The following is a 15,678-nucleotide window of genomic DNA, read 5'->3' as shown; positions in this document are numbered from 1 at the left end:
CTAAAAAGGAGTGATGGGTATAAAGTAAAAGAGGGAGATTCAGACTGGAGAGAAGGGAGAAATTTCTTACACTGATGGTGGTGGAACACACTGGCTCAGGTTGCCCAGGGAGGCGACAGATGCCCCACTGATGGAAACATTCCAGGTCAGGTTGCTTGGGGCTCCTGATCACTCTTTGATTCCACGATTTTACTGCGTATATAGGGTGATAAACCTCACGTTTGCATGACCTACTGGAAGACAACTCTGAATACACCACACTGCATGTTATCCTTCAGACAGCTTTGGTGATGTTGGAAACCACCAGCCCACATGCTGGGTGAGGAAAACCTCCAGTATCCCACCCTTCAGACCCAGCCTCCTGATTAAGTATGAGCTCAACTTGTGTAATTTTTTGGCTAGACCTTCCCTCTCATTTGACAGAATGATCACTCTCCACAGTGGGTGAATCACTGTCAACAACTCAATAAAACCCCAAGAAGCCCTTGCAGGACTGGGGGATGATAAAGCTCTCAGATATGGGCTGCTGACACACAGACTTTATCAGGTGCTGGGGAGGCCAACTGTGGACAGTTCAGTGCCAGGCAGGTGTCACTGCTGGAGCTGGGCAACCATGAAATCCTCCAGTTTTGCAAGAGCACTCAGGTTGATTGTTGGGTTTTTTTTTGTCAATTCTCATCACATGCACAGAATGAAAATGAGACAAATCACTGTGGTCAACTGCATTCAGTGGTATGACCTACAGAGGGCTTCAGCTGTCTCCTGAGACAATCAAGCTCTGTACATTTTCTGTTCCAGATCCATCTGGCATCAAATTGCTCAGCTGTCAGAGAAGCACAGAATGGTTTGGGTTGGAGGGATCTTTATCTCAGTGTCAACAGTTTCTTCCATAATCTAGTCTAAACCTCTCCTCTTTTAGTTCAAATCCATCACCCCGTGTCCTGTCACAACTGGCCATGGTATAATGTCTGTCCCTCCCTCACAGATGTCTCTGGGGCCACAGGCTGGTTTGTGAAACCCAGGACCCTTGGACCTGACATGACTCATGACAACTGTAACAATTCACAGCATTCCTGAAGGCAGCTCTGCGGCATATGGCAGGAAAGGCTTTTATCCTGTCATACACAGCCTGCTGCAGTCCTGATATAAATGATTCCCCCAACATTCCTCCTTGATGCATCACAAGATGAATGGAGAAGCCAAGTGCTGTGTGTTAAGTGCTCCTGCAGAAAGATGATCTGTGCTAATTGTCACAAGTGACCTTGTGCAGTGCTGTCTTCCTGACACTGCCTCTGTAGACTTGTAAACAATCTCAGGAAGCAAAACAGCCCCATAAAAATGTCCCACTTTTCCCACTCAGCAGAAGCAGCATCACATAATTGCTGGAGGGATTCTCCCTGGTCACACATAGCTCATGTTTGAGGTAAGCTGTGTATTCACAGAATCATTAAGACTGGAAAAGACCTCTAAGATCATGGAGTCCAACCTTCTACCCACCATCTCCACTAGACAATGTCCACATGGTGAAGTGCCACATCTACTCATTTTTTAACACCTCCAGGGATGGTGACTCCACCACCTATCTGGGCAACCTGTTGCAATGCCACACCACTCTTCCAGAAAAGAAACTCTTCCTAATATCTAATATTCCCTTTGTTTCCAGAAGTCACAGCAAAGGATTGTGTCAGGGAGGAAGGCACTTCGGTCAATGCATCTATGTTGTTTTACTGAGAAATAGGGTAGGAGCCTGGGATGATAAATCTGATCTCATTACTTCATTTCCAGTGCTTTCCAAGGTCCTGAGCACAGCCAGACTCTGCTTCCCAACAGGGGCCACTCTCAGGTGAAAATTGACCATAAAAGTCATAGAATGAGAGGAAATGACCTCAGGTTGCACCAGGGGAGGTTTAGGTTGGATATAAGGAAAAATTTCTTCCCCCCAAAAGTCGTTAAGCCCTGGAACAGGCTGCCCAGGAAAAGGGTAGAGTCCCCACCTCTGAAGGGACTGAAAAGCCATGCAAATGTTGCATTGAGGAACATGGTTTAGTGGTGGACTCAGTAGCATTGGGTTAATGGTTGGACTCAACGATCTTTAAGGTCTTTTCCAACCAAACCCATTCTGTGATTCTCTGCAGCTCTCACCTTTCTGCCCTCCAAGAGGTGCATTCCTCCAGGCTTCACACAATGAGGAGACATCTCAGCAGCAGAGCAGCATGGTGACCTTCCTCTGGCACCTACCTGCTGCTCACAGCTCATCATGTGTCAGGCCAAGAAGCCACATCTGGCACATCTGCTGAAAGCAAATACTTGGGGCATGACAATACAAGACATAAACCTGCTGCACCAGGCAGCTGGTCAACCTGACCTGCTTTAGGTGATCCTGCTCTGGCAGGGGTGTTGGACTCGATGATCTTCAAAGGTCCCTTCCAACCCCTACCACTCTGTGATTCTGTGAACCTGTAGCTTGGGCAGATGTGAGCAAGTCACCTGCCTGCCAGCAAGGAAGGAAGGATCTTCTCTGGAGCTGCTTGCAGTCCCCTCCCTGGAGGTGTTCAAAGCCAGGTTGGATGAGGCCTTGAACAACCTGGTCTAGTGGAAGGTGTCCCTGCCCATGGTAGTGGGATTGGAACCAGATGATCTTTAAGGTCCTTTCCAATCCAAGCTACTCTGTCAATCTATGAAAGAGCCCAATGGGACCAAAACCCATCTGCTAAATCATCTGGGGTTGGATTAGATGATCTCCAGAGGTCCGTTTCAACACCTACCATTCTATGAGTCTATGAATCTGACAGCCCAGTGCCACGGTTGGAAATCAATCAAGAGTCAAAGTGGTGCCTGAGTCACAGACAGATCAACCCCTTGGTCATCTGGTTTGTAGCTCCAGCATCACAGCACCATACACACAGTTGAGATGATCAAATCACCTTCTTGCTCCCTCCATCACCTATCATCAACAGAACAAAGGAGAAGGAGCTCACTTCCATCCTGCAGAGCAGCCAGAGGGCGAAACTGAATGCAACACAAACCCACAACTCATTGTGGGTATCTTTTATTTTTTAGCCAATAATAATTTGCTACTGCTGTGCTCTGGAGGAGGTGAGAAATCATCTCAGAGGTGAGAAATTGTGTCCCTGTGCTTGCTCTGATTCACCTAGCTGAAGGCTGATGGTGGCACAGACTTAAGTAAACGCCCTTTCAGATCTTCATTTCCAGGGAATTGAAGGAGAAGGGAAGATGGGATGAAGTACTCCACCTCCACTGCAGTGCTGGGGTCAGCTCTGGAGTCCTTAGCACAGAGAAATAAGGACCTCTTCAAGCAGGGCCAGAGGAGGCCACTGCAATGATGGGAGGGCTGGAAGCCCTGTGCTGTGAGGCTAGGCTGAGAGAGTTAGGGCTGTTCAGCCTGGAGAAGAGAAGGCTCCAGGGAAACTCAGTGTTTAAAGGGGCCAAGGAGAAAGGTGGGGACAGACTTCTGAGTAGGGCCTGTTGTGACAGGACAAGGGGTGATGGTTTGAATTACAAGAGGGAGATTTGGACTAGAGAAGGGAGAAATTTTGGATGCTGATGGTGGAGCAAGCCCATCTCAGATTTCCCAGAGAGGTAGTAGATGCCCCATCTCTGGAACTATTCCAGATCAGGTTTTTTGGGACTCTGAGCAACCTGCTTGAGTTGCAGATGGCCCTGCTGGCTGCAGGGTTGCTGGGTTAGGTGACCCCTAAAGGTCCCTTCCAACCCAAACCACACTATGATTCTAAGTGTGGCTGTGGGATGGATACAGGACAAACTTGGCCATGTCCAAGATCCGTGGAGCTGAGTGGGTTTTGTGCAGCAGCACAACTTGAACCACCACTGCTGCTCCTTCTAGAAAAGCCAACATAGATTAAAGAGGGCGTGAAAAAGAGGCAGCCTGCTGAGCAAACAAAGGGGCACCAACAAAATACATGTTGGGACAATGGCAGAGGCATTTTGTCTGAGGGAAGGAGTGGGTTTGCCATCAAAGTCGAAGCTTGTTTTACACTTCTACCTTGTACCCTGCTAGAGAATGGGCTCTGTGTTCCCAGCACAGTGGCATCTGTCCATGAGCCAGGGGACAATGCCAGCTCTCCCCCAGCTTGCAGTTAATCCCACGCTGTTTGCACACCAAGGGCTCTCCCCACTTCACTGTTTCAGCCACCCCAGCTCACGAAAGAATTTAAGTCATGGCCTTAAATCTTTGTGACTTCCATTTAAGACCAAGAATGTATGGAAGTGCTTTCCCAGGGAGGGAGACTGGTGCTCCCATTATGTCCTTGATGGGATTTCTCCCAGCCCTGACAGCTATGATGCCCTGTGCCTTGTTAGACGTTCTCAGCATGTCTCCATGTGTAGCAGGCAGTGCTGGGTTATGAATCTGCATTACACCGTGATGAGGTTGCTGGGCTGAAGGAAGGGAGCTGCAAATGGGCTAGGGCAGTTTGAGACAATCTGAGAGAGGGAATGACTGTAAGCTGGAAGAGGGCAAATTTAGACTGGATATTAGGAAGAAATTCTTTACAGTGAGGGTGGTGAGACACTGGAAGAGAAGCTGCGGATGCCTCCTCCCTGACCAGGTTGCATGAAGACCTGTTCCAGTGTTTCACCACCCCCATTGTAAAGAATTGCTTTCTAATACCTAGTGTGGAGACTAGTTTGGAGAGGGATGCCCTTCTAATAACACCTTGGAGTCAAAACCAGACCTCTGAGTCTGCCCCTACAGCCGTAAGGTCCTTCCTGAGCAGAATGTCTACCAGCACAACAAAGCCTCCTCAAAGGGATAGAGACCCTGGGCAGTCAGGGAGGATACCAGGCCAGGAGCAGCAGTTTTTCCCATTGCCTACAGCTGATGTCTGCAAAGGTCGAGAAGTAAAGAGCAGGGAGGAGGAAAGTGATGCTGGTGTTAAATTAGTGCCACTTGAATCAATAGGCATTGGCTACCTGGGAGAACAGAGGGATTTCATCAGAGAAGACCCCCAGAGCTGCAAGTGGGAAGCAGCTGCAGCTTCACAGCAAAGGCTTAAACAAGTGCTGTCATGGTTGCATTCTGCAGCATCCAGCTGAAAGCACAACCATAAGCCATCACTAATTCACACACACTCAACAGCCCTGCTGCAGGGCACCACGAGAGAGGAAGGAATAGACAGTGCTAATCCACAAGTGCCAGCCAGGAGAAAGGGCTAAAAATGAAATTAACTGCAAAGGTCTGACCCTTAACAAAGGCAAAAAGGGATTGCTGGCTGTACAATGTTCCACAGGTTCACACAAATAAATTAACTGGCATTTGCCCAGCTGTTTAGGAATTACATCTCCTCTCCAAGCTGGAAGCAGCAGCCCCAGTGCTGGCATCTCCACATGAGGTATCTGAAGTTGCAAACATGATCTTCCACTCAAACAGCTCAGTGCTGCTGCATCAGTGGAGCTGAGCTCATTTCCACCAGCCATGGATTTGACCTCCTGATGTCAGGCAACAGCAACCATGGCTCCAGCACAGAGCACTTCAGGCAACAACATTCATGCCTTGTAAACATCCAGTCCCCATCCTTTTTTAAATCCATCAAAAAGGTTAGTGCAGAGCTTAATCAATGCTGTTGGGAAATCCCTCAGATGATAGATCCCTGCCAGAGGGCTTCCTGCTGACTGTGCTACAGACCTGCCTGGGCACCCCTTCACACCCCTGTGTTTCTGTAGTGTGGGGAATTTAGTGGCTAGCCAAATGCCAAAAACATAGCTTAACACAACCCCCACACCCCTCTGCTGTTGTTTCTTGCTACAGCCAGATACTGGCTCAAGAAAATTTCAAAGTCATAGAACCACAGTATCGCTTGGGTTGGAGAGGACCTTCAAGATCATCAAGCCCAACCATTGTCTAACTCTGCCAAGGCTGGTGCTAAACCAAGTCCCTCAGCATTGCACCTCTGTGGCATTTAAACTCCTCCAGGGATGGGGATTCAACCACCTCCATGGGCAGTCTGGTCCAGTGGTTGAAAACCCTTTCACTGCAGAAGTTTCTTCTAATGTCCAAACCAACCCTCCCTTGGTGCAAACTGAGCCCGTTTGCTCTCGACCTATCACTTATTTCTCTGGAGAAGAGTCTACCCCCTGCCTGGCTCCAACATCCCTTCAGAGAGTTGTAGACAGTGAGAAGGTCTCCCCCCAGCCTCCTTTTTTCCAAGCTAAACCACTCCAGTTCCTCCAGAAACTCCTCAGACAATCTATTGTCCAGTAAGACCAAATGAACTTGACCTTATTCTTTGATGGTAGACATTGTGCTCATCAGAAAAGTCAGCAGTGCTGGGTTAATGATCGGATCTGATTGTCTTCCAACCAAAATCATTCCAACAACTGATTCTAAGTTGAGCCTCCACTGAGCTCTTTCAGCCAGCTGCAGGTCAGGCTGTCCCCCAAAGATGCATTGATTTCTGAAGGCAAAGTGTGAGTTTGTTCAGAACAACAGTATATTCCTTTGAACAGGAAAGCTGAACACTTTGTCTCACTGTTCTCAGCTCTGGTCTCTTTGACATTGCAAATGGACATATTTCCTTTCTGCATTCATCAGCAAGGTGCCCCTGGGCTCAATTTCTTTTTATTTATCTATCTATCTATCTATCTATCTATCTATCTATCTATCTATCTATCTATCTATCTATCTATCTATCTATCTATCTATCTAATCTCTCCATCCAACCATCTATCTATCTATCTATCTATCTAATCTCTCCATCCATCCATCTATCGTTAAAAAGTCTGATCTCTTTTCTTTTTATGACTTCTCAGTAGGACCCTTCTTTAGTAAGCCACCCCTTGAAAGCAGCCTTAGAGCACCAACACATCCCACTGGCTGTCCTGGTTTGAGCTAGAGCAGAACTGGTTCTGGTCAGTGCTGTGACTTCCCAGCTTAGTCTCTGCTCACTGAGGCACCTTCTGAAGTTCAGGACAGATTTATACAGCCAGGGGCTGCTTCTAGCAGGGAAAAACTGATGGGGAGAAACTGATGGAGAGAGTTCTTGCCAAGGCTCTGTCTGAGACTTGCTCTTCTGCACACCAAGAGTAGTGCTACAGCTTGTGCCTCACCTTGGGGGGCAGGAAGTCAGAGGTGCCACCTGTGGGCAGGAGTGGACAGATGACCCTCAACTGCCCAAGAAGCGATCCCAGCCCATCGATGTCATACTCAGGATCAAGCTGATGGATCCCTAGGGTCAAGCCTCTTGTTCAATGGCCAGTGTCCCAGGAGGGGCTCTGTCCCTTCTGCTTTCAATCCCAGCTCATGTGTTCTTGAACCCAGATCCAGGAGCTGGATTCTGGAACTGATTTCCCTCTGCAACCGAGTCCAGTCTAGGACTTCTGCCACAGTACCACTGGTTACAGTGACTAATTGCCATCAGGGGTTGGGTTGGCTTTTGGTTTGTGTCTCTTTGTCTCTATTTCATGGGATTGTTCTTCTTTCCATCCCAGCTGGTTTAGTTTCGTTCCCATCCCATCAGTTGCTATTCCTTCTTCCCTTTCTCTTTGTTTTGGGAAGCAGAGGGTTCACGGAGAGCACCTGGCACTGGTCTGGTGGCCAGACCAGCCCTGACCCTTCACACTTGCACAGTCTTTTCAGGTACAGCTTGGATGGTCCATGAGTATTTGAGAAACTTTCATCTAGAGAGCTTTGGTACCATCACTTTACTCTTCACAGGAACTGGGATTCTGCCAGACCAGCCTTTTCTGGTCCTTCTAGGATGCTACCTGAGCTGGGGTCACCAGAGATTTATACTATGAGCTCTCTTTGGCTTATGGGCTTGCTTTAAATAGATATTTATCCAATTCATCCCAGTAGACTATCTGAATGAACAGGGAATGAGCTGGCTTAGGTATAAGCCAATTTACCAGGTAAAACTCGTACCAAACCCACACAGAACCCCTCACCCCAGAAGCAAGCAAAGCAGGGAACAGGGCTGGTGAAAGAGCATTTTGGAGAGCTGGGGAGTTGTAACAGTTCAACTTCTTCTAATTATGCTTTGATCCAGCTGGGAAAGAGCATGAGCAATTTAAAAGCAGTCTGCTTTAAATGAATATGCATGTGAATCATGCAAATTCATCAAGGGATGCAGAAAGATCCCTCAAACATTAGGAAAGTAAATGAAACTGTCTCAAATTTGGATGTGTTGGGGTCTGGAGAAAGCACACTGCAAGGCTCCTTAACAGGATTTTGTGGTCTGAACAGGTTTTGGAAAGTAGAAATGGGATTTTGTGGTCTTGAGCAGGTTCTGGAAAGTGGAATTGGATTCAATAAGAAGAAATGTTTGATTCTCAGGGTGGTAAAACACTGCCCCATGCTGCCCAGAGGGGTTGTAAATGCCCCATTCCAAGAACCATTCCAGGTCAGGTTGTTTGGGCCTCTGAGCAACCTGCTCTAGTTAAAGATGTCCCTGCTGACTCCAGGGAGGTTGGACTAGACGACCTTTGAGGGTCCCTTCCAACCCAATGCATACTGTGATTCTGTGACCTTTAAAGACCCTTTCCCACCCAAACCATTCTATGATTCTCAGTGACACCAAGTTTTTCCCCCTAGAAACTGAACTTTTGTGTATTTAGAAGAGTGGGAATAAGCAACATGGAGCATCTCCATAAGCTTCTTGAGAACATGTTCCTGACCAAGATCCACCCTGCACCACTGTCAGCTCCCTGAGTGCATCTTGTGAAACCTGGTAAACAAACAGGGATGTCTTTTTCTCACCCTGGTGTCATTTACTTCACACCAGGTGCAGTGTTTGCTCTGCTTGCTAATTTCCCTGGGTTTTCAGGCTGAGGATGTGGTGACAGGAGAGTCTCTGAGTGACACATTAACACCTACTGAAATTTCCACAAAAGAGAGAGACAATTAGTCCATGGGTTGATTCTTCACCTGTCTCATCTATGGTACTCCTGACTTCTACCAGAGCGAACACAGTAGGAAGTATAAAGCCAGTGAGAACCTTCATTCAGAATGTGGCCAACAGAAGAAAATAAGTCAGATACAACTCTTCAGGGAGAATGGAAAAGATTTGATATTTACATAGTGCAGGAACCTTCTGAGTGAGGACGGATCCCACCAGACACTAGGCTGCAGTTTGAGATGCATAAGAGCCTTTGGAGAGGCTGCATAGATGGTGCAACACAGCATTGGCCTGTCAGGTTGGTGTATTTCTGGTGTATCTGATGATGTTGCAGCGATTTACACCTGCCCTGGGATGCCCTCAGGCTCATTTCAATTTGCAAACAACTAAGAGGACATCTCCTAGCATCAGGTGCCACATGGGCTCCAAGAATGCCTCATAAAGCTTGCTGTACTGCATTACTTTTGATTAACATTATACTTGTGGTTGCTCCTTAGAATCACTTAATTGTGTTGGTTTGAAAATGCCTTTAAGATCATCAAGTCCAGCCACTATCTAACTCTACCAAGGCTGATGCTAAACCATGTCCCTTGGCACCACATCTCTGCAGCTTTTAAACACCTCCAGGGATGGGGATTCAACCACTTCCCTGGGCAGCCTGTTCCAGTGTTTGAGAACCCTTTTGGTCAAGAAGTTTCTTGTAGTATCCAACCTAGACCTCTCCTGGTACAACAAGGGTGTTCTTGATCCCCTCATCCAGATCAACTGATGGATGGGATTTCCGGGCTGTTTGAGATAGCAGTGGTCCTGGAGGTCTTTCCGTGTCCATCTGCATATGTAAGTATGTAGGTGTCTGTCTGTCTACCTACCTATCTACCTGTCTATGTATGTATGTATGTGTATGTATGTATGTATGTATCTATCTATCTATCTATGTCTGTATGTCTGTCTGTATGTATGTATCTATGTGTGTGTCTATCTATCTACCTACCTACCAATCTGTCCATCCATCCATCCATCCATCCATCCATCCATCTCAAAACTCATTAGCAAGCTGCTGAGCCTGCACTCACCACACACATCCTAGCAAAAGCAAGAGGGACTTGAATGCACAAAGAACGAAACGAATCAGCTCCATCTTGTGTCTCAGCTTTTGACATGCCCAGCAGCACTCCAGCTTGTTGGGATAAAATCCAGACAGCTGTAAGATATGTACAAAACTGGGACAGTTCAGCTTAAAAGCCCATTTTCCTCTACGTTTCTCTGAACATTTCTGCCCTCTCTCAACAGCTGCCTTGGAAGGAAGATGGGAAAAGAGAGGATTTCCCATCAGCTGTGTCCAGCTTAGAAATCCCAGCTCCCTGAATTACATCTGATTGCTCCTCAGCACAGATTATTTTGAAACCATCATATGTGAGAGAAAAAAGGACAACACCAGCAAACAAAAAGAAAACAAACAAACCCACCAACAAACCCCAAACCAAAGCAGAACAACAGAATTGGGGCAGTTCCCAAAGAGGTCTGTGAAAAACCTTTTGGTCTTCTTCCCCATGCTGCACTTAACAGTGATTGCCTAGAGCCTGGCAATCAGGTAGTGAGGCATGAACGCTGCTTGCAAGAGCAAGAGCTCATCAAGGCACTCTGGGGTCACCATGGGCTGCAGCGTGAAGCGCAGCCTCCTCGGGGCACAAATTAGCAGCACAGATGAGGCCCTGAGAACGTTCTGCACCGAGCGGTGTGGTAGTCATGGAGAAGTCACTGGGTAGACTTCAGAAGAAATGGCTGAGGAGAGACCTCATCACCCTTTAAAACTACCTCAAAGGAGTTTGGAGCCAGGTGGGGGTGACACGGAATCACACAGAATTGACCTGGTTGGAAAAGACCTCCAAGATCATTGAATCTGACCATCCACCTAACACCACCATGGCCATTAAACCATGTCCCAGAGTGCCATGGCCAAAGTCCATGTGTTTCTTGAACACCTTCATCACCTCCCTGGGCAGCCTGTTCCAATGCCTGACCACTCTTGTAGAAAAGAAATTTTTCCTAATGTCCAACCTAAACCTCCCCCAGCACCATTGCAGGCCATTTCCTCTCATTCTGTCACCTGATACTGGGGAGAAGAGACCAACCCCCACCTCACTCCAACCTCCTTTCAGGGTCAGTCCTTTCTCACATATAAGAAGTGATAGGACAAGAGGAAACAGGCTCAGTTTGTGCTAAGGGGGGTTCAGATTGGATATTAGGGAAAATTTCTTCACAGAAAAGGTTGTCAAGCCTTGGAACAGGCTGCCCAGGGAGTCACCATCCCTGGAGGTATTTAAAATATGTGTGAGTGCAGTGGTGAAGGATGTGGTTTAGTGGCTGTGGCTTAGCAGTAGTGGTGTGTGGTCCATGTGGGACTGATGATCTGAAAGGCCTTTTCCAACCTCAACACTTCATAAATTCACAGATTCATAGAATGATTTGGCTTAGAAGCCACCTTGAAAATCATCTAGTTCCAACACCCACCCACCCCCATCCCCCCACTATGGGCTGAAACACCTTCCACTGGACCAGGTTGCTCAAGGCCTCATCCAACCTGGCCTTGAACACCTCCAAGGAGGGGGCATCCACAATGTCCCTGAGCAACCAGCTCCAGTGTCTCACCACCCCTACTATAAAGAATTTCTTTCTCATAACAGCACTATGATTCTACGATTCTAAGCCAAGAGCTTAGAATCCTTCCCTACAAGGTCTAAGTTCTTGCTACAATCACTCACCACTGTGAAAAGACAGGCAAAAAGGGACATTCACAACCCTTTAGGTGAGTTTATCTTGATGCCAAAGGCCCATGGAGTCAAAAATGACACCCTGATACTTTTACAAGAGGTGTACCACTCAGATCTGCAGGTGGTGTGCTTCCTAAAACCCTGTTCCAACCAGAATAAAGCCTGAGATCCCAACAGCTTTTCCCCTTAGATTTGTTACAAGGGAGCAATCTGAGATCCCTCTTTCAGTTGCACCCTACTGCTACATTTAACTCAACAGACTCTTTCCCTCCCCTCCCCCCAAAACCAAAACCCTAAACCTCTGCAGAAAACTAGGCTCACTTGAGGCAGGTGCTGCTTCATGTTCTGATTTCCAAAAATCTGTGAGAAATGGCATGAAAATCGTCATTTCAAAGCAGGTTACAGTTCCATGTCTGTTAGATACATCAACAAACCTCCCCTGTGAAACAGAACCTCTTTGATGTGAGGATGCTGGAGCCCTGGAGCAGGCTGCCCAGAAAGGTTGTGGCGTCTCCTTCTCTGGAGATATTCCAAACCCACCTGGACACTGTGATCCTGGGCAACCTGTGAGTCCCCCTGTTTTAGCAAGAGGGTTGGACTGGATGGTCTCCAGAGATCCCTTCCAACCCCTGCCATGCTATAGAGGAAGGATAAGCCATCCTAATCAAGAACACTGAATCTGAAGTATCTGAGTGCTTGCATATTAAGTCATCCAGATATTCCTGTATGTATTGAAGTGCCTTAGTGCATCTAAATTGAAGCAGGAAGGTGAAGACAAAATCCTTATCAAATAGGCCTGGTTTCCATTAGATTTCTCTTGGTTTGGAGAACACCACTGAGAGATGGATCCATCTCTGCTCCTGCTCTGTGTCAGCACAGAACAAATGGATTCACCCTCCACCAAAAGCTGGGCCAGGAATAGCAGGCTTTGGAGAACAGGCTGCTCTTGCACAGTTGCCACTTACTGAGTTTCATAATGAGCAGGAGGAGCAAGATGTCCACAACCAAGGACACCATGATAACAAGCTTGTGAAGTAGAGCCTCCATGTACCTGTGAGCAGGCCAGCAGTTACCTGTGCACCTCAGCAGTCCAAGAATACAGGGCACCAAAACTGCTCTGGCAGAAGAGCACAGGAAAGCTGTGTATGAGGTGTTCCTGCTCCCAGGAAAAGGGGATCAAGACAAGCCCTTTCCAGAAGCAACAGGCTTCCTTCCTTCTTGCAACATAAGGTGGCTACCCTCTTCTTTCAGCCCTCTCCAATGACATCATTACAAGTGACAGCCTGTCCCTGCATGCAACCACTGACCCAACACAGAGCCACACTCAGCCTGACAAAGCCCAACAGGCATGTTCCTAGAAAGCAACTTGGTCAGAGCCACTTTTGACACAGTGGTCACACACATCCCCAACTCCTTGTCACAGGTCTCCCACTTGCTCCTGACAGCACAGATTTGATGGAGCGGGAGACAATTATTTCAATGTTCATCCAATGAGTGATTCTCATCCCCTTGTGCTCTGTCTGTCCATGTCCCAGTCACTTCTGCCCCAGTTCCTTCGGTGAGGGGGTCACTGGTGCAAGGAGGGAGGGAGGTGGGGGAGGCAGATAGAGTCAAGCTGAAGCTAATGATGGCTGCATCCCTGCCTTGAGCATTGGGACCCTCTCCTCCAGCCAGGATGTGTGTGGGAGCGAGAACACTCAACAGGAGCTGATCAGTATTCAGTGAAAGGTTCTGCTTCCATCCCTCCTCCTCCCGATGACTCGGTGCGCGGGAGGAGGCAGCCCTTCCTCAGCAGCAGCCCTTCCTCAGCAGCAGCCCACAGCACCCCACTCCCGCATCCCCGTCCTCCCCCACCGCGGATTTCACGCCTCCCTCCTCACGAAACCAGTGCTCCCTGTTGCTTTTCCAGCTCTGCAACGCAGAAGTCCCCAGTCCACCCCATCACCCCCAGACCTTCCAGGCTGCTTCCAGGGGCTCTTGAGGGCCAGATGTCATGATTTCAGGACTCCACAAGGAGCATCATCTACCCAACACCAGGCTCCCCATACAAAGGGCAACTCACCTCTCCAGCAAGGGTGCAAAATAAAGGAGAGAAGAGGGAAGAGAAGAGAGGAAAGGGGAGAGGGGAGGAATGGTGATGCTCCCACAATGCTAGCTGGGAGAAGATGGACCATGCAGGACATGATGCGCTGGATGGGTGGCCTTCTAGATCCATCTCCCAACCATAAGGCTTGTCCAGGGTGTCAAGACTCACCTTATGGAGCTTCCACATGGCACCCAGGGCCTTAACTTCATGGCTGGAGTGCTTGCCTTCCTCCAGGCACTGGTAGCAGACAGGGCTCTTGCACTGCACACAGTACATGCTGTGGTTCTCCAGCTCATGGTCAGTGCAGGTGGAGATCTTCCGGGGGCTGAGGCGACGGCTAACCCGACCCTGGGCCGGTGGGACCAGGCGATGCTTGGCCAGCGGTCCCCGCGGCGGGTGACACCGCAGGCGACAGGGATCGCAGTAGAAGACATCACACTGCTCGCACATGACGGCCGCCTCCTTGGGAGCCTTCTCGCAGAGCTGGCAGCGCAGAGCCGCCGCCCTGCCTTGCTGATAGCGATCGATGACACCTTCCAGCAACCGATTGCGGGGGAAACCCCGCAAGCCGCGCTCGTCCAGCACCAGGCTGCGGTGACACTGCGGACAGGTCAGGCAAGCGTTGCGGGGAGGAGGCGGAGGGGCCAAGGAAGCTGGGGGCGGCGGGGCGGCCGGCGGGAAGACGCGGACGCCGTTGGGGGATTTTTGGCAAGGGGTGGTGGGAGCGCTGGCGAAGCCTCCGTAGGAACCGTAGCCGCTATCCGCTTCGCTGTACAGGCTCATCTTATCCAGGTCCAGGTAGTCATAGTCGGATACCGCCGAGCCCGAGGCGCGGCGGCTCTGCGGCGACTCCGACTCCGGTGTCTGCACCAGGATGTTGCGGGCGCACGCCTGGCACAGGTTGTGTGAGCAAGGCAGGATGATGGGCTCCCGGTAAAAGGAACCGCACACTGGGCATTTTAGCTCTTCTTCCATCTCTTCCATAAGGGAGGAAGGGAGAGCGGCGGCGCGGCGGCGGCGCGGCGGCGGCGCGGCACCGGCAGCGGCCCGCGGCTACGGCCAAGAGGAGCCACCCGCACCCCTCCGCACCTTGGCGCCGACTGCCGCTCACCCGCCGCCCGCCCGCCGAGCGCGCCGCTCCACCCCGCCCCGCGCCTCCCCATTGGGTCAGGGGAGGGGGAAAGCGCGTTGCGATTGGCTTCGCTGCCTGCTCGTCCGCCCCCTCGCCCGCCCACCAGCGGCGCTGCAGGAGCCTCGTCTGTTCGTTTCTCCTCTCAGGGCTGCGGTGCCGCGGCAGCGGGGCGCCCCCGGGGCTGCCCTAGTTCCTCCCACCTCGCTTCCCCCCGCCTCGGTTCTCGCCCGCGCCCTGCGGGACCGTTGCCACCGCCCCCGGCTCCTCGCTTTCCCTGCGGCCAGCCTGCGGCGCACCCCGCAGCCTGCTCTAGCCTTGCCGGTTGCCCCAAAGACGACGGCTTACCCTCGGGCCCCGCTCCCTGCGGTGTCTCAGGGCTGGCAGCTTGGCTTCAGGGCCCTCGCTGCCGGCAGAACAGCCTGTGGCGCTCGGCTGTGAGCTGCTGGTGTGTCAAGAGAGCCACGGAAATAGCCAACCCCCGCGCTGGAAGCCCTGTGCCGTGGCGCCAGGCTGAGAGTTGGGCTTGCTCAGCCTGGAGAAGAAAAGGCTCCAGGGAGACCTCCTGGTGGCCTTTCAGTGCTTCAAAGTGCCGAGAAGAAAGCCGGGGACAGACGTTTTCTAGCAGAGCCTGTTGTGACAGGACAAGGGGTGATGGGTTCAAACTGAAGGAGGGAGATCTGGATCAGAGAAAAGGAAGATATTTTTTATCCTTTCCAACCCAAACGAGTCTATGACTTTGTGTATAGTCGGGGAATTGGGTCCCAGCCCTCAGAAGGGCTGCTCAGCCCTCAGCAAAGATATCCTGGGCTCCCTGCA

The 15,678-nt window shown here is 50.1% G+C and overlaps 1 protein-coding gene across 9 annotated transcripts in view; it reads right to left on the bottom strand.

The window, feature by feature from the left end:
• The window catches only part of TRIM9 (tripartite motif containing 9), an 80,065-nt gene extending 65,334 nt beyond the window's left edge, over positions 1 to 14,731 (bottom strand). For all 9 annotated transcript variants that reach the window (XM_068149101.1, XM_068149103.1, XM_068149104.1 and 6 more), the window contains exon 1: positions 13,899 to 14,731. In XM_068149101.1, coding sequence (XP_068005202.1) covers positions 13,899 to 14,714 — 816 coding nt within the window. In that variant the 5' untranslated portion in view covers positions 14,715 to 14,731. The remainder of the gene's footprint in view (positions 1 to 13,898) is intronic.
• Between the last annotated feature and the right edge of the window lie 947 nt (positions 14,732 to 15,678).

Source organism: Melanerpes formicivorus, unplaced genomic scaffold (assembly GCF_026170545.1).
Source record: "Melanerpes formicivorus ecotype bairdi unplaced genomic scaffold, bMelFor1.0.p_v2 SCAF_17, whole genome shotgun sequence".
NCBI classification, from domain to species: Eukaryota; Metazoa; Chordata; class Aves; order Piciformes; family Picidae; genus Melanerpes; species Melanerpes formicivorus.
Note: the sequence above shows the minus strand (reverse complement) of the source record. Positions and strands in the feature narration are given on the sequence as shown.